Genomic DNA, 25190 nt, shown 5'->3' with positions numbered 1-25190 from the left:
GTTCTGCTCTGATCTTAGTTATTTCTTGCCTTCTGCAGCTTTGAATGTGTTTGCTCTTGCTTCTCTAGTTCTTTTAATTGTGATGTTAGGGTGTCAATTTTAGATCTTTCCTGCTTTCTCTTGTGGGCATTTAGTGCTATAAATTTCCCTCTACACACTGCTTTGAATGTGTCCCAGAGATTCTGGTATGTTGTGTCTTTGTTCTCATTGGTTTCAAAGAACATCTTTATTTCTGCCTTCATTTCATTATGTACCCAGTAGTCATTCAGGAGCAGGTTGTTCAGTTTCCATGTAGTTGAGCGGTTTTGAGTGAGTTTCTTAATCCTGAGTTCTAGTTTGATGCACTGTGGTCTGAGAGACAGTTTGTTATAATTCTGTTCTTTTACATTTGCTGATGAGTGCTTTACTTTCCAACTATGTGGTCAATTTAAAAATATGGAACGCTTCACGAATTTGCGTGTTATCCTGACAGGGGCCATGCTAATCTTCTCTGTATCGTTCCAATTTTAGTATATGTGCTGCCGAAGCAAGCACCAAATGCGGTTTCATAAAAAGCCCAAAGCCATGTGCTTTTCCTACTAGGAAACATTTCTCCAGTATAAGACTATATTTTTGATAGTAAATGCATTCCTCATTTTAAAGTGTAGGTATACTTATTTCATTATTTCAAAGTACAGTATAATATAAAATTTGTGGAAAAGATAATAAGTGTTGAAGATGTTAATGAAACACTTGAATGGAAAAGAAATAAAAAAATATACTGATTAAACACCTTTCACCCTGAAAAATGCTCTAATCATCATATGATTTAGAAAAAAAATAAATCATCTTTTCTTAACAGAAGTTAGATGCCCTATATGGCTAGACAACAAATTTATGCATAGATATTAGCCATAGTTGTACTATAAAGATTTTATAAACGTAAGTGACAAAGCTTCTGGTTACTTATTCATTACATTAAATGCTTAGAATGAGCTCTGGATTCAATAACTGGCAGCTGTTTTTATTATCATCTCCTCCTCCCTATTTTCCACAGCACATTAATGGCATCTGCTCCTTTACTCCTTGTCATAAAGCCACTCATCAGTGATTTCAACTACATTCCTAACAGTAACTTCAATTCTCCAGCTCAGATCTTGTGTCCTTAACGCCAGGTGTGTGTCTAATTGCCTCAAGAGTCTGGATGTCCCACAGGGTCCTTTCAACACTATCCCAAACTGACCTCAGGCTCTGTCTGACTCCTGCCCTCTCAACAGCGGCACTCCTCAGTCCTCCCCCTCACACCCGTGCTTTAATATCAGTGAGTTATACTTATTTATTATGTTTCAGAGCAGCAGTGGGTAAGAGCACGATCTCTCAAGTCTGGTCCAAAACTCCCCTCTGCCTATGTACTAGCCGAGAGACCTTGGGCAAGTTATTTATGTTGTGTCTCATTTTCTCCTTCTGTAAAATGAGGCTTATTATAGTGCCTGCTTCACAGATTGTTTTGATGATTAATTAATACAGGTATTTGGAATAATTATGTAGAATAGTGATTAGATTAGCATTCAATTTCTATAAAAATTAGCCACTGCTGCTGCGGGCCCTCATCACTACTATCACTGTTGTTGCTAAGTTCCTTAAATGCATCATACTCTCTCCTCTTTGGAATTTCCTAAAGTCCTTTCCTTTCCCTATTGTTCTCATGCTAATTTGCTGTGTCTCTGCTTAGACAGCCTGCTCATGAAGGTGGGATCCACTAGCTTCCTCCCATGGCATATATTCTATGGCTGGTGTTACCGCTGGGAGTTTTTTTTTGCATTGCATCCGTTCCTAATCTGTAAGCTTTGGGGTTAATCACTGGAATCCCCAGCACGTGGCTCAATACTTGACACAGGGTAACAGCCAAGTATTCAAATATTTGTTGCACGGCTGAACAAATGAAGTCATTCTCATTCTCCACCAAACCTGTCCCTCCTGCTCAGTTATCTCAACTCATGACACCTCTACTGGTCTAACTGCACAAGCCAGAAACCTCAGATTCCTCCTGTATCACTTCTTCCTTAGTAGACAACTAGTCATACATCCTGTCAATGCTACTGGGAAACATCTCGTCTCCATCTCTTCTCCCTTTCCTAGAATCAGTGTGTTATGTGCCTGCCTGGCCTCAGTGGTTTAGTAACTCATCTTGCTAAGTCTCAGCCTCTCTCCTCTTCAATCTACCCTTCAAAACAGCCACCATCTTTGTACAATCATCTGACAATATCACCTCTTTGCTTGACACTCAAGTGACTTTCCATCTATAGAATAAAATCTAAATTTCTCTCTTCCAGAAAAGCCTTTCCTGATCCAGGCCCAGACTGCACCTCTATGGTTATTTCTCAGGACTCTCCCATGCCAAGCGTACATGCGATGACTCACTATTTTGCCTACATTCCGTATCTCTGTGCCTTCACTCAAACAATTCGCTCAGGTTGGGCCATTCTCTATTGCTATGGTCTGAATATTTGCATCTCTCCAAAATTCATATGTTGAAATCCTAACCCTCATTAGAAAGTGGGGCTTTGGTAAGTGATTAGGTCATGAAGGCAGAGTCCTCATGAATGGGATTGGTGCCCTTACAGGAAAGGCCTGAGAGAGCTTGTTTATCCCTTCCACTATGTGAGGATCGGGCAAGAAGGCACTGTCGATGAATAAGCCAGACGGCAGGCCCTCACTAGTCATCGCATCTGCAGTGTTTTGATCTTGGACTTCTCAGCCTCCAGAACTGTGAGAAATCAATTCTATTATTTATAAGTCACCCAGGTTATAGTATTTTCTTGTAGCATCCCGAACAAAGACATCTACCTTCCTCTATCTAGCCAACAACAATTCCTTTAAGGCAAAGCAAGCCAAACTTGAGGATTCCCCTTTCCTGAAGAAAAAACTTCAGTTAATTCTCATGGTTCATAACTCATCAAACCACATGATACACTTCCTTGTTAGTCAACCCTGCTAAACACTTCAGAGAAAGGAGTTGTGTCTCATTCTTTAAGTAAATATCACTATCATGTGTCAGAAATTGTTCATATTAATGTACATATCCCAGTGTATAATGCAGAACTTGATACAAAAAAGGTACTTAGTAACTGATTGTGGAATTGAACTCACTTATTTTTAATGGGAATAAAGGAGAAGCATGAAATTTTCATTTTAATAACTACCTTAACTCTCAGTCTCAAACAGGTAAACACTGTGTGTAGTTCATCTTCTATATTTAGCTTCTACTTCACATTTGGTAGTTTTGGACTCAGGTGAACTAGCTATGTACTGACCTGTTTCTCCAGTGCCAAGCACACACTAATATGAGAATGAGAGTAGTGAGGACCATGACCAGCACAGGGACAAGAACCGCAGCCAGCGCTACATCTGAAGTTACAAAGACAAAAACAGACAAACAAAAGCCATATTAACGCCAAAGGCAGAAATCACCAGGGAAAATTAACCACATCATCTTTCTAAATTTTTCTACCTCACAGAAATACCATAAACATTATTTGTCAAGACTGGGCATGTGGTGGTAACTGCAGAAGCTTTTGCAGATACACAGAAGCTTGTTACACTATTCATTCCATCTGTGTAGAGATGGGAAATTTTCCTAAATTTTTAAATCACTAAAATAAAATTGAAAGACAAATGAAAAATTGGGAAAATATATTTTCTACATATGTGAAGAGTTACTGTAAATAATTATTATATTGTAGGGCATTACAAGTCAAATCCAAACATTTAAGAGAAAAATCAGTAGAGATTAACTAGCAATACATTAAAAAATACAAGTAACCATTAACTATGTTAGCTTCACTAGTAATCAAAGAAATACAAGTTAAACAACCAACACAAAAAAAGTTAAAAATAACTTAAAAACAACAAAATACTACTTTTGCTAATCAAAGTGGCAAATATTTAAAACAACAACTAATTGATGAACAGGCTACCAGGAAACAGTTATTTTTTAATGGAAATATAAACTGATACTATCTCACTGACTGGCATTTTTGGGCAATATGTACAAACATCTATTGGCAATTCCATTCCTACAATTTATTCTCAGAAACTCAAAAAAGATGCATCCTTAAAGATGTTCTCTCTGTTTCTGCGTAAGAGTGAAAAATTGGAAATAATCCAAATGCCCAAAAATGAGAGGGAATAAATCATGGTATCCTCCTTAAAAAAGAAAATAATCCAGCAATTGAAATGATGTTACATCACAATGGCAAAACATTCATATATATATATGGGAAGGTAACAATGTGGTGTTAAGAAAGTCAATTGGAAATGTGTGTGTGAACAGGTCAGAAGCCCTCATAATGCTGGAACTGGAGAGATTTAGGGATCATTTAATCCCCTAATTTCACTCCAGAGAGAAGGAATTCTAGGCCCAGATATAGAAAATGATCTGCCTAAGGTCACTTGGGATATTAGTTTTCTCCTTTGTCGCTCAACCCCCTACTTGCCATGAAGATGATAATAGCAGCACCTGCTGATATTTACTGGGGGCTCAGAGCCGGACACTGCAATGAGTCTAACCTGCAGCATCTTCTTTATTCCTTAAAACAACTGTATCCAAAAGAGAGAAAGAGGCTGAAGATACAGGAGAGGGAGAGGATAATCAGTAAGATCGGGTGGGTCCCTGAGAGGTAGATGGAGGGGAACCAGGGCACAGGTGATATAATCAGCCTTGGGCAACATAAGGAAGCCCCCTTTTCACAGCAGTGAACAGAGGCTACGGATAGGTTTGTAGGCTCCACAAAAAGGGAGTTTCACTGGAAGGAAACGCCCTACTTTCTCTGTAAAGTTGGAGCGGTAACTGAGAGTGGGTGAAGATGTCGGGTGAAAGGTTTGAAAATAAGGGGAATATTTAAAATAGCTATAGTTGAGAACAGACAGAAGAGCTACTACAGCCTTTCAGAAGGACAGCCAGCTGATGCCACGGGCCCCACTGAGGGAGGACCTGGAAACTACAGAGGCACAAATCTGACCATGACATAATCTTTTCCATGAAATCACTCTCAGCCTGGCTGTAAAAATGGAGAAGTCCATAAACAGAAATAATGACTTAGACTAGAAAGCACTCAGAATTCACAACGGTAAATGTGCTTTTTCTGTAAGAATAGTGAGACAAGAGAAGATAATCGAGTTTAGATGGATGCTGTGTGATTTAATCAGAGGCTTTAAAACACCTTCTTAGGTTCAAAAAATAAATTTATATACTACCATCCCCCCCAAAAAGAGACAGGAGGTCTTTGAGAAGACCAACTCATTCTTTGTTATTCTTTTTGGGCATACAGGGATCCTAATTCTGGAAGGAAATTATTTAAAGACTCTTTTTAGCCTTGAGGTTCTGAGATGCAATCAGATTTTAAGATCAGCAACACTTTTCAGTGACTGATCTCCATCCAGCCATGTGGTCTGGGATTCTGCCCAAGTACATGCCTTCTGACAACTGGTAAGCAGTTAAAAGATGCTGAGATCTCCTGCCTCTGAGAACTCTTGATTCTCTCTAGCTGTACCTGCAGCATGAGAAAGAAATTCGTCTTTGTGAAAACACTTCAGAAGATGGGAAAGAAACCAACACGGGGAAAGTCAGAGAAAGTTATCTAAATCCAGGCAAACTTTCAAAAAATGAGCATGACTGAAGTTCTATGTGGCACAAATTACTTTGGATGAACTGCTTTCTCTCCCTGCACTTTCCTGAAAACAAGTAAGCTTTTTATGTGCCAACCCTGATGCTTGGTCTGCTATGACACTGACACTTTTTTGAATTCAATTGAAATTTTATTTTCAACAACTAGTAAGACTACTATGTTTTATATATTTTGAGACCTTATTTATCACTGACAACAAAACTTGAAAGTAAATTCTAATAAATTTGTATTTATGATCTTAAAAAATATAATTGCAAACACTTAAAAAGAGACCAAAGTTTTTTTTATGAATATGTTAACTCAGAGTATTTTTTAATAATTATTAGTTTCTACTAAAAGTTCTGTTTTTATTTTCCCCTTTTTGCCATCAAGTTCCATATCCATCAAATTAATATATTATCAAGGGAAACAAGTTTGTTTCCTGCTATGATTTCAGTTATTTCTAGAAAATATTGTATTTCTAAGCCTGAGAGTCAACATGTTTAGCTGTAAGGAAAAATAAATCACAAGAGGCCTGCAACACAGTGGCCTTCTCTAAATATTTAAAGAGCAATTCTACATGGCAGCAAAGACTACAACTTAGATCAATGCAATCTTTTCCTATGAAAGAAAATAATTTTTTTTTTTTGCTATACTTAAAAACTATAGTTGGAAGAAAATAAACTGAAGGTTTAAAAATGCCCGTGAAAACTTTAGTTAAAAACAAAACAATACTATGTACTAGGCGTTCATTTCCATGTTTGCATACCTTTGGTTACATTTGGAGTTACGGTAGTATTTTTGATATCAGGACTGGCAGTTGTTTGTTCTGTCTGTGCAGGAAATTCATTGCTACTGCGAGGTCGTAGTGGTTGCGTAAATTTTGGGGCACGACCTTTAAAAAAGTTTTAAAAGCTCTTTATTTTTTAATCTGTACCAACTGGATTAACATAAACTTATTTGATAATGCTTTTAATATATTTTTGGTAAGTTGCACCATCAATCCAAGGAATATCAAATTCTCACATTAAAAACAGGCATACCTTTGGCTATTTTTGGAGGGTTTGTAGTGTTTTTGAGGTCATTGCTGTTCCGAGGAGGTGGAGGTTGAGTAAATTTTGGAGGACGACCTTGAAAAATGGTTTAGAAAAATTTAAACATTTTGTTTTTAAAAATCATAATTAAAAATAGTAATGCTAAATGTCTTCAATATTTCCTAAAGTATTTAATTCTGCAGAATAATTTTAACTCTCAGAGAGAAATATATTGGAAGGATAAATATTATACTCTGCAATAAATGCACAAATATGCAAGGATTTCTCAGTTTTTAAATGATTAAATCATCTGAAAATAATTTTAGGAAGAAGAATAATGGGGTGGAAAGTGATGTTGAATGCTAAAGCTATAAAGGAGTCATCCACATTTTGATATAGTACTTATTCAATTCATTTAATAATTATTTATGGAGGGCCAACGATGTGTCAGGCACTGTGGTAGCCTTTGGGGGTATAAAAGTAAACAGTATATTAAAATGCATAATATTGAGATAAATTATTCTTGCTTTAAATGTATTGTTACAATCTTTCAGGCTTATGTTAAACAAATATTACAGTACATGAGACCTGATTTAAAATTATTAGGATTGAGACTAAATTTGGAAAGTGATCTCATTTACATTATCTCGTGAATGATGCTATTTCTTCTTCCACTTATAATTTTGGAGACCATTCTGATAAGTAACTTTTTAATATGGTAACCATTTATTTTTTTTTTAATCCCTTTAAGAAGATATTGTAATTAGAGTTTAACCAGAAAAACACTCACATTATTGATTACTCTCTCTGAGAACAGCAAAACCATTTTAAATTGGCAATCCAGTAAAAATAACATATCTTAAACACACTGTCTCTTTACCTTTAGGAATAAACTGACATCCGAGCAGCTCCATTTTCATGGCAATTTTCTGCTGCCATTGGGTAGGATTCACTCTAATAAAACGTGCAATAATTGGTGGCAAAAAGTTATTACGCACATCCTGGTGATAATCTTTGTTTCCTTGAAATATCTTTAAAAAAACAACAAAAAATTGGTACTTTAAATCAATAGAGGTCAGGGCTAAATTTCTCCACTTAAACATATTTTTGTTCTTTGCTCTAGGCCTTAAATTACATCTGTAAAGTATGACAATAAGGATTAATTTTTAAGAAAATAATCATAATTTGGAAAACTATTAAGATGCTGCACATTTTAATCAAAAGTTTATAAAAGAAAAATATTTAATATAGAAATGATTTTAAGATGATTTAAGAACTTAACAAGAGGGCTAACTTGGCATTTGGGTAAAAGGTTTCAAATCCAGTGAGACAATTTATCCTATTAATAAATTAGTAACTCTAGTCCTGTGGAATTACCAACTACTTAAATATATTAATTTTTATTTTTAAAGTAAAACAAAATTGATCATGCCAGGTCTTAGGGGAAATATTTTGCTTGTGTACTTTTCATAATTTTTCTCTCAACAGGCTGATGGTGAACATATACTAAGGAACATATACTAACAAACATATAACAGATATCTACCTCCACCTACTGGATAAACCGCATAAAGACAGTTCTCCTATTATCCCGGTTTTCGTTCCATGCTGCCATTTACACTAGAAGTGACTTTGAAATGCTATTTTATGCTTAAATTATTAATTATTTTTAGATATAGAGTCTTCCTCTGTCATCCAAGGAATGCATTGGCGGGATCATAGCGCAATACAGCCTAGAACTCCTGGGCTCAAAAGATCCTCCCACCTCAGCCTCCTGAGTAGCTAGGACTACAGAGGCACATGCCAACATGTGTGGCAATATTTACTTATTTATTTAGAGAAGAGGTCTTGCTTTGTTGCCCAGGCTAGCGTGCAGTGGCGCAATCTTGGCTCACTGCAACCTCTTCCTCCCAAGTTCAAGCAACTCTCCTGCCTCAGCCTCCTGAGTAGCTGGGATTACAGGAGTGCACCAACACACCCCGCTAATTTTTGTATTTTTAGTAAAGACAGGGTTTTGCCATATTGACCTCAAGGGATCCATCTGCCTCAGCCTCCCAAAGTGCTGAGATTACAGGAATGAGCCACTGCACACGGTGATTTTTTATTTTTGTAGAAAGGGGTCTTGCTATGCTGCTCAAGCTGGTCTCAAACTCCTGTCCTCAAGTATACTCACACCTAGACCTCCCCCAAAATGCTGAAATTACAGGTGTGAGCTACCATGCCTGGCCTGTGACTAATTTAATAATGCTTGTAACTAAATAGCAACAAATGCATTATAAAAATAATCCCTAGGTAAAAATATGAATTTAGGTGAGTCTCATTCCCTTAACTACTTCAAGCAAATAATGATAGTACCTTATGCACTTAATTATTTATAAAACATTTTAATGTAACTAATTCAGACAACCCTATGAAATAGAGGGCACAGGAATCTGTAAGTGGATTGCACAGCTAGTCAATGACAGGGCAGCAATTTGACTCTGGGTCTTCTGACTTAAGTATGGCCTCCAATAAGCTAAAAAAGAGCCCTGTTTGTTCTCTAGGTCAGATCAACTAGGTAGTTTCTAAAGACCATTAATAAGCATATATTGCCTAAAATCAAAGTGATTTTTTTTCTAATCAGCTAAGGTGAGATTAAGTAAATGTTTAACTTCTCAATCAAGCTATTTCCAAGTATTGTGGTTCTATTTCTTCTTGGCCAATTCACTTGGCATTAGACTATAAATCTCGAAAGATGTGTTAATATCCTTCATTTCCTAAAAAGTTTGTTTTGCAGTTACAGTAACTTCCATACTAGTGAGCCCCCGTGATTTCCTCAGATATTACTCTGAAATAAAATGAAAGGCAATTATTTTCATTCTTACTATATTAGTGGAACAGGGACGATAACAAATCATTACTTTAGCATATAAAAACTATCCTTAAGTTCTTCCTCTATATTGCTGTCTCGATTTTATAAAAAGTAAAAAAGATTTGCTGTAGTCAACCTATGAGCATTTACTGAGAATCCTCATGTACAGAGAAGCATGTGAGGTGTCATGAAAAGAAAATGGATATGGTTGCTACGGTTCCCACCCTCAAGAAACTTAAATTTTATTGATTACCACACATCAATATGGCATAATGTTAGAAAGTGATGTATTATGAAAACAAATTGTGTGTATATATATACAAATCCCATTTTCTGAAAACAAAACCAAATGCAGTCTCTGTGTGCTCATGCACATGTGCAGGCTCAGAAAAGGGGTAAAATGAATACACCAATTACCGTTGAGTTGGAGGTGATGAGGGAGCAGATGGACTTACATGAGCGGGAAAAGACTGTTAATTCATACAATTCAGTGTGAGGATTTGCATTTCTGACCATGAGAGTAACGGATTAGACTTATTGTTCAGCCCTATACATATGTGAGAAACTGGATAATATATATGAAACAATGGTTCTCAGTCTCTGGACAACAGGCTGCCTTGGGCAATAATGACCGAGAGAAGGGAAATAAATAAGGTGAGCCCTGCTATTTATTGCCCCAGTACTGTCTGTAGAGAGTTTCCAGGCCACAGTGCTGGGAGAGAGATCCCTAACAGAGCCTGCTGGTCTCACTGAGTTGCGGAGACAGAGCTGAGAGTGGGAGGCCAATAAGGTAGCTAGAATTTGTAGGCAGAGATTAGGAGAGAAGAGAGCTATAAAGATAGCGTGAGAGAGACAGAGAGGGAGAGAGACACTTCTAGGATATATAAGGAGTTTTCCCTTAAATCTTCAGCTGCATGTAAAGAAATGACCTATGGCCAGTAAAAGAAACACTGGAAGCAGTCAGCAGGACAAGTCTCAGAGCTCCCTAGGTCTGGGAATTCCTTACACTGCCAACAGGTAGAACAGCGAAACCTCATAATACATGGGACACTGCAGTGAGTACTTAGAACAGTATTGTATCAGTGGTGGAGAAAAAGAAAACTAAAGGCTGTCCAGGTCCTGCCTAATGAAGTTTAAAAGCAAGCCTTGAAAATATCACATTGTTTCCAGTAGCTTAACTACATCCCAGAACAAAGCTCAAAAATATTTAAGGGAATAATAATAATAAAAAACTCCAGCACTAAACAATGTAACACAATGTCTGGCATCCAATAAAAAAAATTCAGGCAGGTAAAATATGATTCATAATATCAATCAACATAAAAAGACCCATATATGACAAAGGATAACATTAGCAGATGAGGATATTGAAAGAGCTATTATATATGCTCCATGTTCCAGAGATAGAGAAAAGCATGAGCATGTAAAGACACATTGGAGACATCTTAAAACTCCCAAAATGAATATCTAGAGGTAAAAAATACAGTATCAGAGATAAAACTACACTGGATGGGATTAACAGATTAGACATTTCAGAAGAATAGATTAGTGAACTTGAAGACAAAACAGAAAACTTTCAAACTAAAACACAAAGAGAAAAAGACTGAAAAAATAAAGAACGGAGCATTGGTGAATGGTGACATATCTTCAAGGGTCATAATATTCATAAAATTAGAATTGGGGAAGGAAAATATTTGAAAAAAAAAAAGAACTGCAATTTTCTAAATTTGATGCAAATCATAACCTACAGATCCAAAAAGCTCAAAGAACCCCACGTAAAAAAAAAAGAAAAATATAAAAAAGCCGCATCAATCAAACTGCTTAAAACAAATGATAAAAAGAAAACCTTAAAAGGAGCCACAGAAAAAAAGACGTATCACATATTGAGGAACAGAGATAATAGCAGAATTCTTGTCAAAAACAATGCAAGCCAGCAAACAGCAGACAACGTATTTCAATTATTGAAAGGAAAAACCAAAAAAACAAAAACAAAAAAACCACTGATCAACCCAGATTTCTACACTTAGAGAAATTATCTTTCAAAAATGAATGCAACAAAGAATCTTTTTCAGAAATATCATTTAATGTTGTTAGAAGTTTTTATAATATAAGCCTGAACAATTCTTAACATTCCAAAAATTTAGCTATATTTCACAAGCAAAATAAATGTGATACAAATAAATATGGATGTGGTAGGAGTAAAGAGTAGTCAAGTTTAGGTGCATGAAGTAGAAGATATGTATGGAGAAAATATTGTTATTTTCTTTAACAGGGAGAGGCTCACCAAAGATGCAGTTCATGTGACTCCAAGTAGAAGAGAAGAAAGAGGCCTTGAATAAAAGCAGAGGAGTTAAGATGCATATGAAAGATAATGAGCCCCTGGAGGTTTTTGAACAAAGAGATGAGAAAAGTAGTAATTGAAGACTTTTTAGCAAATCATACATGATAAAAAACAAAAATATATAATCAAAATCAAACTCATAGGAAAGTTTGAAAAAATGTCATCATCGTTTCAGTTCTTTTTTTTCCACTTTGAGACGGAGTCTCCCTCTGTCGCCCAGGCTGGATTGCAGTGAAGTGATCACAGCTCACTGCAGCCTCAACCTCCTAGGTTCAGGTGATTCTCCCACCTCAGCCTCCCAAGAAGCTGGGACTACAGGCATGCGCCACCATGCCTGGCTAATTTTCTGTATTTTTAGTGGAGATGGCGTGTTGCCATGTTGCCCAGGCTGGTCTCAAACTCCTGAGCTCAAGCAATCCCAAAGTGCTGGGATTACAGGAGTGAGCCATCATGCCCAGCCTCATAGTTTCGGTACTGATGGGAGACATCTATCTTCCTTAGGCACAAGGACTCCTCCATTTAAAGGTCAAAGGGATACACATCTGAATAAGATCCATCTCTGCCTGCTCCCCACCCCTTATCATTTCCTCTGACTCATTCCAGCATCTTCATAATTTGTTGCTAACTAAAACAAAGATTCCATAATTATCATTAGATGCTAGAGCAATTCTTCATGTAAGAAAAAACAGAAGTTTCCCAAGATGAAAGTTGGTGAGATGATCTTCAGATGAATTTTCGTCTCTAATATCCTATAATTTAATGCACGTTGGTTTTCAGCTTTTTTCTTTTTTTTACCTCTTGCCTACAGAGTAGAAATCTAGGAACAAAGGCTCTCCATCATCTGGTGAATTGAAAAAAGCTTCATAAAAATAAGAAATTACAAGGTCCCTTTTAGACTTTCTTAATAAAGTGTCTAAACAATTCAATTAAAAATGCAATGACAAAAATCAGAAAAGTACTCACCGTTACAGTCACCAAAAGGAACCTAGAACTACTGAGAATTTTCTAAAGTCAGTAGAGTAAGGCCAATAACACTACCTAAAATAACCACAAGAGAGTAGTATAAGACATTCTAAACTTCTACATCTCTTTTATACAGGAGAGCTCTGTGACTTTTGGCAACCGCCCATTTTAAAAATGTTTTTTAAAAATACCTTGGTAATCATTTTACCTTATCTTGCTCCACACCAGGCTCTCTGTACACAGTCCATTTCTGCCCATCATCACTGTACAGGATTCTGTAGGCAGACACATAATAATTGTGCTCCACCATGGTGGATCCAGTGGTTATAATGCCTGGGGAATGAAGAGTTGCTTTCATTAATGCACACGGTCTGATTCCCTAAGTTTGTTCAGCATCAAAGTATAAACACTTGAAATGCACAGCTCGAACATTTCTAATTATGGCTCATTTCCATATCCAAGTGCACATTTTCATCATAACCATTACTAAATCCTTGGCCTTATTCCCTTGGAGAGATAGGAAGAATTATGAGTGTGCATTAAGTAAAGAACTATTCTGTTTTGGTGTCTTGTGTTTATAACATCGTAAAATAGATTTTGACTACTGGGTAAGATGACTTCCTGGGAATGAACAGATTAAAGATGATTATTGGTATTATTTACAGTACCAAAACAAAATAAAATTTTAACAAAATTAAACCAATCCCAACCAATTATTCTGACCATTTGCTAAGTTCCCCTAAATTAAATTTATACTCTCCACATGTGGAAAATTGATGATCTCATCATTTAAAATGGACTCCTTTAATATAAATTTTTCTTAATGACTGTAAGAGACCGTTATTTTAGATGTCTCAAGACCACTTTACTGAAACACGACCTTAAAAAAGAGTCTCATTACAATGGAAACAAAAAGCTATTACAAATTAAATACTGTGATGGTTAATACTGAGTGTCAACTTGATTGAAGGATGAAAAGTATTGTTGCCAGGTATGTCTGTGAGGGTGTTGCTAGAGGAGATTAACATTTGAATCAGTGGACTGGGAAAGGCAGAACCACCCTCAGTCTGGGTTGGCACCATTTAATCAGCATCAGCACGGCCAGAATAAAAAAAGGCAGAAGAAAACGTGTAAAGACTAAACTGGCTTAAGTCTCCCGGCCTACATCTTTCTCCCATGCTGGATGCTTCCTGCCCTTGAACATCAGACTCCAAGTTCTTAGCTTTGGGACTTTCGGATCTTCGACCATAGACTGAAAGCTGCACTGTCGGCTTCCCTACTTTTGAGGTTTTGGGGCTCAGAATGGCTTCCTTGCTCCTCAGCTTGCAGATGGCCTGTGGGACTTCACTTTGTGATCATGTGAGCCAATACACCTTAATAAACTCCCCTTTATATATACATCTGTCCTATTAGTTGTGTCCCTTTAGAGAACCCTGACCAACACAAATAACTCCTTTTCTCTGCCATGTTTCACAAAATGTGTCTCCAGTAATATTAACATCAGTGAAGAAAATAGAAAACCACATAATTAAAATTTTAATGCCTTAATTTTCTCTGAAAATCTTAGATGTTACCAGTTTTTCAAATAAAATAAGTGTTACAAATTGCTCTAGAAAATTTTATCTCTTAACCTGTTATTTTCTTTTCCTTATTCAAATCTATTTGTAACCACTGGTATTCATCAGTGGCAAAAGCAGCCCAAGGCGGTCCAGGTTTTTTCAGCCTGGCTTTTTCGGGTTTCCAACTGTTCTCTTGCCCTGTGTGGTCAGTCCACTCCAGCACAGATGATGCTGTTACTTGAGGATCCGCGATCACACCAGACTCCATCCCCAGTGTTCCATAACAGCCTGAAACAAAGAAAAGACTAAATTTGGTTTCCAGGTATAATTTCAAAATGCATGTAGACCTGCTCACTGAAAACTTTCTATTCCATCTTTAATTAACATACACTACGCTAATAATACACTGTAACAGAGAAATTTCAAAACTAGGCAAGTGTTTCTTGGGCATATGTCTTTGTGTATCATTAGGAAACCTACAAACATGCTAATTTACAAGCATGACTGTTAGTTTAATGGAGATACATTATCTTCTCCCTGGGACACTCTCCCCAAATAACTGAGTAACTCACTCCTTTACCTCCTTCAGGTTTTTGGCCTATGTTGCATTCTCCCTGAGGTCTTCCCTGGGAGGAAGCCCTTCCCAACTTCAATCCAGTCCTCCTTCTTTATTTTCCTCCATCTTTTATCATACTGTAAACAGTACATTATAAACAATAATTTATTCATTGCTTATCATCAATCTCTCACTACTAGAATGTAAGCTCCAGGAAGGCAGGAGTTTGTTCACTTTATCACTCGAACCAGAGCAATGCCTGGCACATAAAGAGAAGGCACTCAGCAAATATTTTCTGTTGAACGAATTGATTACTTCTTCAGACAAGTTCAAAAGTCATCTTTCTTAAGGAACCTTCCTTGCTTACATGACCATTTCTCTATAAATATAAAACTTCCAATTTGCTCTATTCATTATATTATTAGATAACTATCTTACCTCATAGTGTTATTATGACAACTAAGTGAGAAAGTACAATAAATCAGCAACTGACACAGTGCCTAAGTGTTCAAAAAATATTAATTATATAAATAAAAAATTATAAAGTCCATAAAAGGCTTACCACTTGTCTTAAATGTAAAAAGACTTGTAGATAAGTGTCCCCTGAAAGAGAGAAGGGTTTCTTTTTTGGTGATATTCACATAACACATGACTGCCCCATATTTAGTGAAACATTTTCGTTTGATTTGGTTCCCCCCACCCAACAAAAGAACCAAGAAGACTGTGTGGCTAAAAATTAGACAACTAATATTGTTCCTAGGAAAAAAGTCTCATTTCTAAGCAGGACAACTCCTGAAATCAGCATAAACAACTTTCTCTACCAGTATCTAGCACCCAGTTTCATATGTGATTGTGCAAAAGTTCTCTATGTAATCTTTAACATGTACTTCTTTTTCATAATTTATTTACTCATTGTTTACTGTCAATCTCCCACTACTTTATTTCATGAAATAAATGGATTCTTAACACTTTTCTGTGGCAAATGCTTTTGATGAAAATACACTAAAAGGTCTAATTCTCAGAGAATGAGGCTCAAGTCTTTTTGGATAAACATGAGAAAAGTTGGGTACTAATAGATTTATTTTTCATTTTTTTTTTAGAAGAAATCAACATCTCATGGAAGAAGTTTCAGTGTACACTCCTGCCTTTAGTCCAACATACAAACCATTACAAGAGGATGCAATTTATCCCTGCTTTGTTTTTTAAAGTATGAAAGACAGAATTCACACACACTGAATCTTTCTAAAGGTATAACATGGTAAAGGAATGAAAGGGTCTGCATAAAATAATCTAGAAAAAAAAAAAAAAGAAGGGAAGGTAGTTGAATCTATACCAGGGATGGGCAAATGACAGCCCATGCATGGCCTGTTTTGTATGGGCAGTGAGTTAAGAATAAAGAGCTGTAAATAAAACAAAAAAAGAATAAGCTGCAGAGACATGTGGCCTGTAAAGCCTAAAATATTTATTAGCTGGATCTTTACGGAACAAGTCTGCTGAATCCTGTTGTATACCAATCTGGATATGGATGATGCTTGTGTCTTCTGAATGAAAATTGGCCTAGGACCTCTGAAGAAAAGCTGGTTTCAATTAGGCTTAGTGTTGTCTGAAAGACTAAGCATATCTAAGAGACAAGATTTATAAAAACAGATTGCTAACACTGCATTTCTATTTAATGTTCCAACTTCTCCTGCTTTTGATGCCTACCCTACGTTTTATAAAACAGTAGAACACTACAGATACCATGAAAATACATCCTTAAAATATTCTCTTAGAATGAAAGGAAGATTCACAATAATGCTTATGATGTCACACTTTATGTCAAATTTAAATTTATATTTAAAGTATTTCAATTATCTTGAATCCCCATGTGCTATAAGGAACACAGTAGTTAAGCCTTTCAATCTGTAAAATAAATAAGGATTTGGCAACAAACTTCTAGACTCTTATGTAGACTTTTTTTCTAACACTTAGAAAAGACAGAAGAAACACATTACTCTTCCAAATGACTACATTTTTGAAGAACAATAAGCTAAAGTAGTACGACACCGCCTGTACTCTTCAAAATATGCAGACACTGGCTGGGCATGGTGGGTCACGCCTGTAATCCCAGCACTTTCGGTGGCCGAGGCGGGTGGATCACAAGGTCAGGAGTTCGAGACCAGCCTGGCCAACATGGTGAAACCCTGTCTCTACTAAAAATACAAAAGTTAGCCAGGCGTGGTGCCACACATCTGTAATCCCAGCTACTTGGGAGGCTGAGACCGGAGAATCGCTTGAAACCAGAAGGCAGAGGTTGCAGTGAGCCGAGATCACCACTGCACTCCAGCCTGGGCAATGAGAGCGAAACTCTGTCTCAAACAAAACAAAACAAAACAAAACAAACAGGCACTGAGCACACTAATGTGAGTGCTTACTGCCTAAATGTTCTTTCATGAACACCATTAACAGTGATACTGCTGAGCTCTAGCTAGTTCTTAGCCCAATGCTACCCAGAATGCTAATTATATATAGCATATATTTTTTAAATTGTATATATACTTACACCACAGATGTGACGTTGTTAGCCAAAGAACTTTCATAATATGGGATACCTTTACTAATTACAACACTGATTTGGCCACCCAACGTGTTTGACACTACTCCTGCATGCACACCAGCCGTGCACAATGGCGAGGACTTAAGGAAGGGAAAAAGAAAAGATTCATTTTTAATTTTCTCTTAATAATTCATAAACAAGACACTCTACTTCCTTGAGAAATCAGTTAATCTAGGCAGTTTCTTCATAAACTTCATAAACAAAAATAGATTATTGGTACTTTAACACAACAGTTTTAGCAGAAGAAAAAGAATAAAACACATATTACTAAAAAATGTCTTAAAAAGGTAAAAGGTAAGGATATATGATTAACACACCTCTAACTACTCTGGAGTTCTAAAAAAATAAAGTTATATCACAATTTTCAAATAAGTTTATAACCGGCTTACATCTCTATATCCATGAGGAATTGTTCCAGATATCTCAGCAAAAGGAAGCAGACAACCAGCTGGGCAGTACTTACTGAGAAATGAAAACAAGCAAAAGGTTACATAATGCTGTATTTTACAGGGGAAAAAAAGCAACCCCCCCAAAATATCACAGACACATTTTTCAGTTCAAGGTGAATACCATAATCTCACTACCCTCAAAGACCCACCAGTTTCTTTTTTTTTGACACAGAGTTTCACTCTTGTCGCCCAGGCTGGAGTGCAATGGCACCTTCTTGGCTCACTGCAACCTCTGCCTCCCGGGTCTCAAGAGATTTTCCTGCCTCAGCCTCCCGAGTAGCTGGGATTACAGGTGCATACCACCACACCTGGCTAATTTTTGTATTTTTAGTAGAGATGGGGTTTCACCATGCTGGCCAGGCTGGTCTCAAACTCCTGACCTCAGGTGATCCACCCACCTCGGCCTCCCAAAGTGCTGGGATTTCAGGAGTGAATGACTGTGCCCGGCCAGGACCACCAGTTCTAAAAAGCCCTTTCAGACTTTCTTCCATCCATATATATATAATATGTCTTTACTCACACATTTGCAACACTTTTTTTTCTTATTACATACTGCCTTGATTATTTTATTTCATAATGAATGGTAGACATGTTTCTACTATAAAACCTACTCATCAAATTTAAGAGCTATATGATATTCTATTCTGTGGATATGCCATAATACATTTTACCAACCCTCTATTGATCCAATTTAAGCTGTATTAAAAGAGGTGCATTCATTCACGCTGCTACCCATCCACCCAACACATTTATTTGAATGTCTATTATGCTGTCTGTTGAGTGTAGGGCGGTACTAGGTACTGGGTTTACAAAAGTCAAACAGACAAATATTGCCCCTGTCCTCACTGAGTTTATATTCCAGTGGTAGAAGACGTTAAACCAATACTTACACAAAGAATTGATTTTGATTCTGCTATGAAGAAAAGTCACGCTGAAATAACCGGAAGAAATCTAACTTAATACAAGTAACACAATAATTCAGTAAACTTAATGAATTGCCAGGTAGCACCCAAAGTGCTTTAGGTAATCCATATAAGAACCCTATGGAGGAGATGCTAGTGTTGTCCTCATCTTAGGAAACAGGGAAATTAAGGAACTGTATGCCCATTCACACAGCTATCAGGTAGCAAATGGACTCTGGAGTCCATGCTCTTACGCAGTACTCTGTACCGCCCCCAGTCAGAGAATGGGGGTGGCAGGATGGGGCTCTTAGAAGTGAAGCCTCAGCAGTGAGCTAAGGGGTGTCACTAGAACAAGTGGTGGGAAATGCACACTAGTCAGAGGGATGAGCACAGCATGAGGCAGGATGGCCTGGTGCGTGTTTGGAAGTGATGATGGCAGTGCAAGTACGTGCCAGAGAGCAAAACTAAGGTTAGTTAGAGAGAAGACTGGACAGATGGGCAGGTAATGCAGGAGCCTTGTGGGCTATGGTGAGGAGTATGGCATATATTTCTAAGTAAAAATAGGAAGCCAGTAAAGGATTTTGGCAGCTTACATACATAATCTGATTAGTATTTTTAAAAAAGATTATTCTGGCTCCTAGGAAGAAAAGAGATAGCAAGGAATCATGAATGGAGGCTGGGACGCCATTAGGCGATAGTACAGCAGCCCCGGACAGGGATAATGGGAGCTTGGATTTGTTGTGGCAGATCATGGAGCTGGAGAGTGGCGTGAGCGCAGCTGACCCTCTGCCAGGGCTGTCTACCATACACTGATGCTAGGGTTACCCCAGCTAACCAGGGTCCCCCTCAAATGCTGAAGAGGGCACCCTTCCCACACAGAACCAATCTTAAAGACAAAATTAAGGTTCTTGGGGGGAAGTGGTAGTAAGTTCGGAAAAGTTAGTAAGATGGCTCTTGAAAGATGAGAATGATCTGCCAAGCAGAGAGGAGGCAAGTGGTTCTTGGTATAAGCTCTGTGAGCTCAGAGCAGTGTAAATAACTCAGAGTCATTTCAATATGGAGAACATAAGATGAGACTGGAAAAATGGCCTGAGGACTGCTTGTGAAAGAACCAGAAGACCAGGTTAAGGAAATCTGGACAACTGTTTTTTTATCGTAATAAGTAGTTTCTCAAGATTTTTAAGCAGGGAAATGATCAGATATGTATTTTGAAAACAACTTGGCAGCAGTGTGAATGGCAGCGAGCAAGCAGAAATAGGAACTCGATTAGAAGTTGTCTAGGCAAGAGACAAAGGCATAAAGAAGAGAAATAGTGGAAATGGTACTTGAGTAACAACACTGCAGAATTCCATAACAGCCAAAACCATGCTCTTTCAATTTTTTGAAAAAAGATAAATACCTTTTCAACTTTTATTAGCAGTTTTGCTAGATTTTGAAAAGCAACTAGTTCTACTTTCAAAGAATATTAAAATGATACTTTCATTTTGCAGATCTAAATGCTACAATAAAAGCAAAATGTAAACATGCAACTAAATGGCTTTATGCTTTAAGTAAGCTCTGATTTATTGAAGTCTCGGAACAATGACATGTATCACACAATATACATTAACCCTAAGAGTATACAGAATGAAAATGAAGAAGTGAATGAAGAGTAACATTTAAGCAAAAAAAAAAAAAGTCACAAATATAATCATACCTGAACTCAGGTTCCAAAAAATTGGATGCAGTGTCCAAACAAGTAATTAGATCTAGAAAAACAAAAATAAAAAACTGATTCCATTAATATACAGGATTACCTTGCTGAAACTCCAAGTGTCTCAGAATCCCAAACTGTACTACTCTAATTTTCAAAAATCCCAATGGCACTGTCAAGGTGGTACTAAAAACTTTACCAACTTTTGTTAATCACAATTTCTTTCTGACATTAAGTTTCTTGATTTTTGGAGCAATATCTCCTCAATACTGTTTACTACATCACCTCAGGAAGTCACATACCATATACACAGGTATATGTATATGTGTATTTATATATATATATATAGATAGATAGATAGATAGATAGATATTTAGAACATGCATAGATAAGTAAAATTTATAGCTTTAAAGTGGTTTCTGTAAAATACAGCTACCCACACACACAAATATTTCTTGGTTATTATATAACTAAAAATGATCCTTTGCTGTTTGCACATAAGGAAAACAATGACAAAGAAAGTGAGTTAATTTTATGGCTCTAACTATTAATAACTGCTAATTAAAATCTGGTCCAGAGACAGGACTGGTGCATCAGCATCTTTTGGAAATTTAGTAGAAATTCAAATTCTTGAACTCCATCCAGACTTACAGAAACTCTGGAGGTGGTGCCCAAAAATCTGTTTGAACAAGTCCTCTTGGTAATTTCTTAAGCACACGGAAGTTGGAGTAGCATTGCTCTAAAGAAACAAAACTTCTAAAATTTAACATTTTCTGCCTAGAAACCAATACATCTGAGCAAGAGCTAATCTGCCTCTAATTAAGACCAAGTTCATAGGCTATGTAAAAAGTGGCTTTGGTTAAAAAAAAAAACAAAAAACAAAACAAAACAAAAACCACCATTTCAATGGCTTCCTTCTCCTCTTAGGATAGACAGCAAAGCCTTCAACACAGACTACAGAGTCTTAAAGTGCTGGCCTTGTCTTATTCTGCAGTCTTGTGTGTACCTGCCTTGGCTTCTCACCGCTCCAGCTTTGTTTTGGTCCCCTGGCACAAGCTGCTCTCTTGACTTGGAAGGCTTTCCCACTACTCCTTAGTCCAGCTGATTCCTCTCTAAGAGCTCAGCTTCACTGCCACTTCCTCACAGAAGCTGTCCCTCAGCTTCACAAGTCAAATTCCTTTAGCACACAGTAGGCACTTAAGTTTTGTTTTAATAAACGATGACTATTCTGTGTTGTCAAAGGTAATGTGTTATGTTAATATGTAAGCCTGACTTGTTGATGTAATTAGAGTTATAAGCAAAATCACTCTATAAAACCTAGTCCCCGGACAGAGCCCGAGGCTGTTTGTCCTCACCTTTGTATTTCCAGTAGCAATAACAGCATATGGTATACAGAAGACTTATTTATTGAATCAATGGATGAATAAAAGTTTCTGATCATTAGCATGTTTGGCTAAGTCCAGTTATTTACTAACCTGCAGGGAAGAAAACCTGGAAGAAGACCCCAAGGCAATCACAAAAGTAAGTGATTTTACATATAAACGCTTGATTAAAGAACTGTGTCAAGGGTAGCCAATATACTGATGGAGATAGCTCCTAGCACACTGAACAGTATGTAAATATTTGTTAAATTAATGGTTACCACAGCAAGCACATGATGATAATCCATCATTTTATTCTATAATTCTGAAGAAATTTTGTTTTTACTATTCAACTAAAATGTGTCTTGAACTAGAGCTTACTAACTGTGTTGTACCAGTAGGAAAAGGGTATTTTCAGGGCAACTGTATAAATTAATATTTATAAACCACAGGCATTTGAATGACAGTTAAGCTAAATCTGTGCTTTAGGAATTTAATAGGATAGATGCCTAAATAGGGGTTCACTACCACCCAGTTGACCAACCAGAAGAGCAGGCAAATTGAATTACCAGTACTCTAGTTATTCCTATCAATCTTTGCCCAGCATCAACAAGAATCAATTTTCCACTTTCTGCTCCACCAAAAAAATTTCCGACTTCTAAGATTAGAAGTTGAATTTCTAAGATTAATAGGCTGGGATGAAAGGTACTGTGTGGTCCAATATGGCACTTAAACCACAAGAAGACTGCCAGCTGGCCCCATTATCTTCCAGCCACATGCCAGAAATCTGGTCAACTATGGATTATTTGATCAGAACAGGGCTTTGGTTGTTAAGTGCAGGCAGTGCTGAGACTCCAAAACTATGCCATGCAAATGTGCAACTCACTAAACTTGTTCTCAAATTCCATGGAAGTTCAAAAAAGCTCTCAAGGAGAAAAATAAGAATTCAAAATGGACAGCTACAAGAAGAGCCAAGAAGACTGAAGATAAAGAAAGCCTTAAGTACACACTTTGACCTTTACAACTCTACAAAGGCAAAGAAAACAACATCAAATAAAGCAGGCAATTAGGAAGCTTTAAAATGTCTTTCTTAAAAGCTTTTCCCAAGGAAACAGCCTTCCAGAAAATTGTCATTACTACAATGCTCCCAGCTAATAAGAACACAGCCTAGCTCCAAAAAAATCCATCTGCCCCAGAGATTTCTGATAGCAATGTATAAGTCATCATAATCAAAGGAAAAGAATTGAAAGTCTAGAAATAAACCCTCAAATTTATAGTCAACTGAGTTTCAACAAGTGTGCCAAGACAATTCAAAGGGGGGAAGAATTATCTTTTAGACAAATGATGCTGAGACAACTGGATATCCACCAAACAAACAAATGAATTGGACCCATACCTCACACCACATACAAAATAAAGTGGATCTAAACTCAAGAGCTGAAACTGTAAAACTTTTAGAAAAAAATATATGAGAATATCACAACTCTGGATTAAGCAGTGATTTCTTAGATAAAACACCAAAAGCACAAGAAAACAAATAAAAATAAATTGAAGTTCATCAAGATTAAAAACTTCTGTACTTCACAGGACATCATTAAGAAAGAGAAAGATAGCACACAGAATGGGAGAAAACATTTACAAATGATATATCAATGAAAATAGATGTATCTAATATCCAGAATACATAAAGAATATTATTATGTGGCATTAAAAAGACAAAGGAACCAATTTAAAAACAGACAATGGATACGAACAGACATTTCTCCAAAGAAGATACACAAATGGCCAATAGGCACATAAAAAGATGCTCAACATCATTAGCCATCAGGGAAATGCAAATAAAAATCACAGTGAGACACCACCAAACACCCACTAGGATGGCGAAAATAAAAAAGACATAACAAGCACTGGCAAAAATGTGGAGAAACTGGAGTCTTTATGCAGTACTAGTAAAATTATAAAATGGCGCAGCTGTTTTGGAAAATGGTTTGGCAGTTCCTTAAAATATTAAACAGTTAGCATATGACCCAGAAATCCCACTACTAGGTATATGCCCAAGAGAATTAAAAACCTATGTCCCCACCAATATTTGTACACAAAAGTTCATCAACTGATGAACGGATGGATAAACAAAATGGGGTGTATATACATACAATGGAATATTAGTTGTCCATAAAAAGAAATGAAGTACTGATTCATGCTACAACATGGATAAACTTTGAAAATATGCTAAGTGAAAGAAGCTAGTCACAAAAGACCACATACTATATGATACATTTATATGAAATGTCTCGAATAGGCAAATCTATAGCAATAAAAAGTACATTTGTGGTTTCCTAGGACTGTCGGGGGTTAAGAGAGAAATGGGGAATAACCGCTACTAACTAAGGAATTTCCTTTGGGGTGATAAATATGTTCTAAAATTGACTATGGTGATGACTGTACAACTCTGAATACACTGAAAAATTAATGAATTGTATGGGATTACTAGGTCAAATGGTGGCCCTGCCTGAGCAATCACTACTGGTTTCCACAATGGTTGAATTTACACTCCCACCAACAGCGTGTAAGTGTTCCCTTTTCTCCACAACCTCATTAGCATTTTCTTTTTCTTTTTAATAATAGCCATTCTGACTGGTATGAGATGGTATCTCATTGTGGTTTTGATTTGTATTTCTCTAATGATCAATGATATTGAGCTTTTTTTCTTATGCTTATTGGCTGCATGTGTGTCTTCTTTGGAAAAGTGTCTGCTCATGTTCTTTACCTGCTTTTTAACGTTTCTTTTCTCTTGTAAACTTGTTTAAGTTCCTTATCGATGTTGGGTATCAGACCTTTGCCAGATCCACACTTTGCAAATATTTTCTCCCGATTCTGTAGGTTGTCTGGTTACTCTGTTGATAGTTTTTGTTTTTTTCGAGACAGAGTCTCGCTCTGTTGCCCAGGCTGCAGTGCAGTGGCGCGATCTCGGCTCACTGCAAGCTCTGCCTCCGGGGTTCACGCCATTCTCCTGCCTCAGCCTCCTGAGTAGCTGGGACTACAGGCGCCCGCCACCATGCCTGGCTAATTTTTTGTATTTTTAGTAGAGACGGGGTTTCACTGTGTTAGTCAGGAAGGTCGCAATCTCCTGACCTCATGATCCGCCCGACTCAGCCTCCCAAAGTGCTGGGATTACAGGCTTGAGCCACTGCGCCTGGCCTGATAGTTTCTTTTGCTGTACAGAAGCTCTTAATTTTAATT

General features: G+C 37.1%; 1 protein-coding gene and 1 non-coding gene across 2 annotated transcripts; both read right to left on the bottom strand.

The window, feature by feature from the left end:
* Positions 1-429: 429 nt before the first annotated feature.
* LOC115833787 lies at positions 430-534 on the bottom strand. Its single transcript, XR_004029077.1, has one exon. It is a non-coding gene; the product is annotated as a U6 spliceosomal RNA (small nuclear RNA).
* A 2580-nt stretch (positions 535-3114) lies between these two features.
* Positions 3115-20644, bottom strand: LOC115833786 (discoidin, CUB and LCCL domain-containing protein 2-like; the record flags this gene model as incomplete). Its single annotated transcript, XM_030808616.1, has 10 exons — positions 3115-3387; positions 6415-6540; positions 6689-6775; positions 7560-7710; positions 13043-13167; positions 14466-14681; positions 15512-15552; positions 17492-17625; positions 17935-18007; positions 20593-20644. Coding segments are annotated over 10 exons (1115 nt in total), but the record flags the coding sequence as incomplete, so codon positions are not given.
* Positions 20645-25190: the final 4546 nt, after the last annotated feature.

This window comes from Nomascus leucogenys, unplaced genomic scaffold (genome assembly GCF_006542625.1).
Source record: "Nomascus leucogenys isolate Asia unplaced genomic scaffold, Asia_NLE_v1 001228F_47031_qpd_obj, whole genome shotgun sequence".
Lineage (NCBI taxonomy): Eukaryota > Metazoa > Chordata > Mammalia > Primates > Hylobatidae > Nomascus > Nomascus leucogenys.
This window is presented reverse-complemented; position numbering and strand designations above follow the sequence as displayed.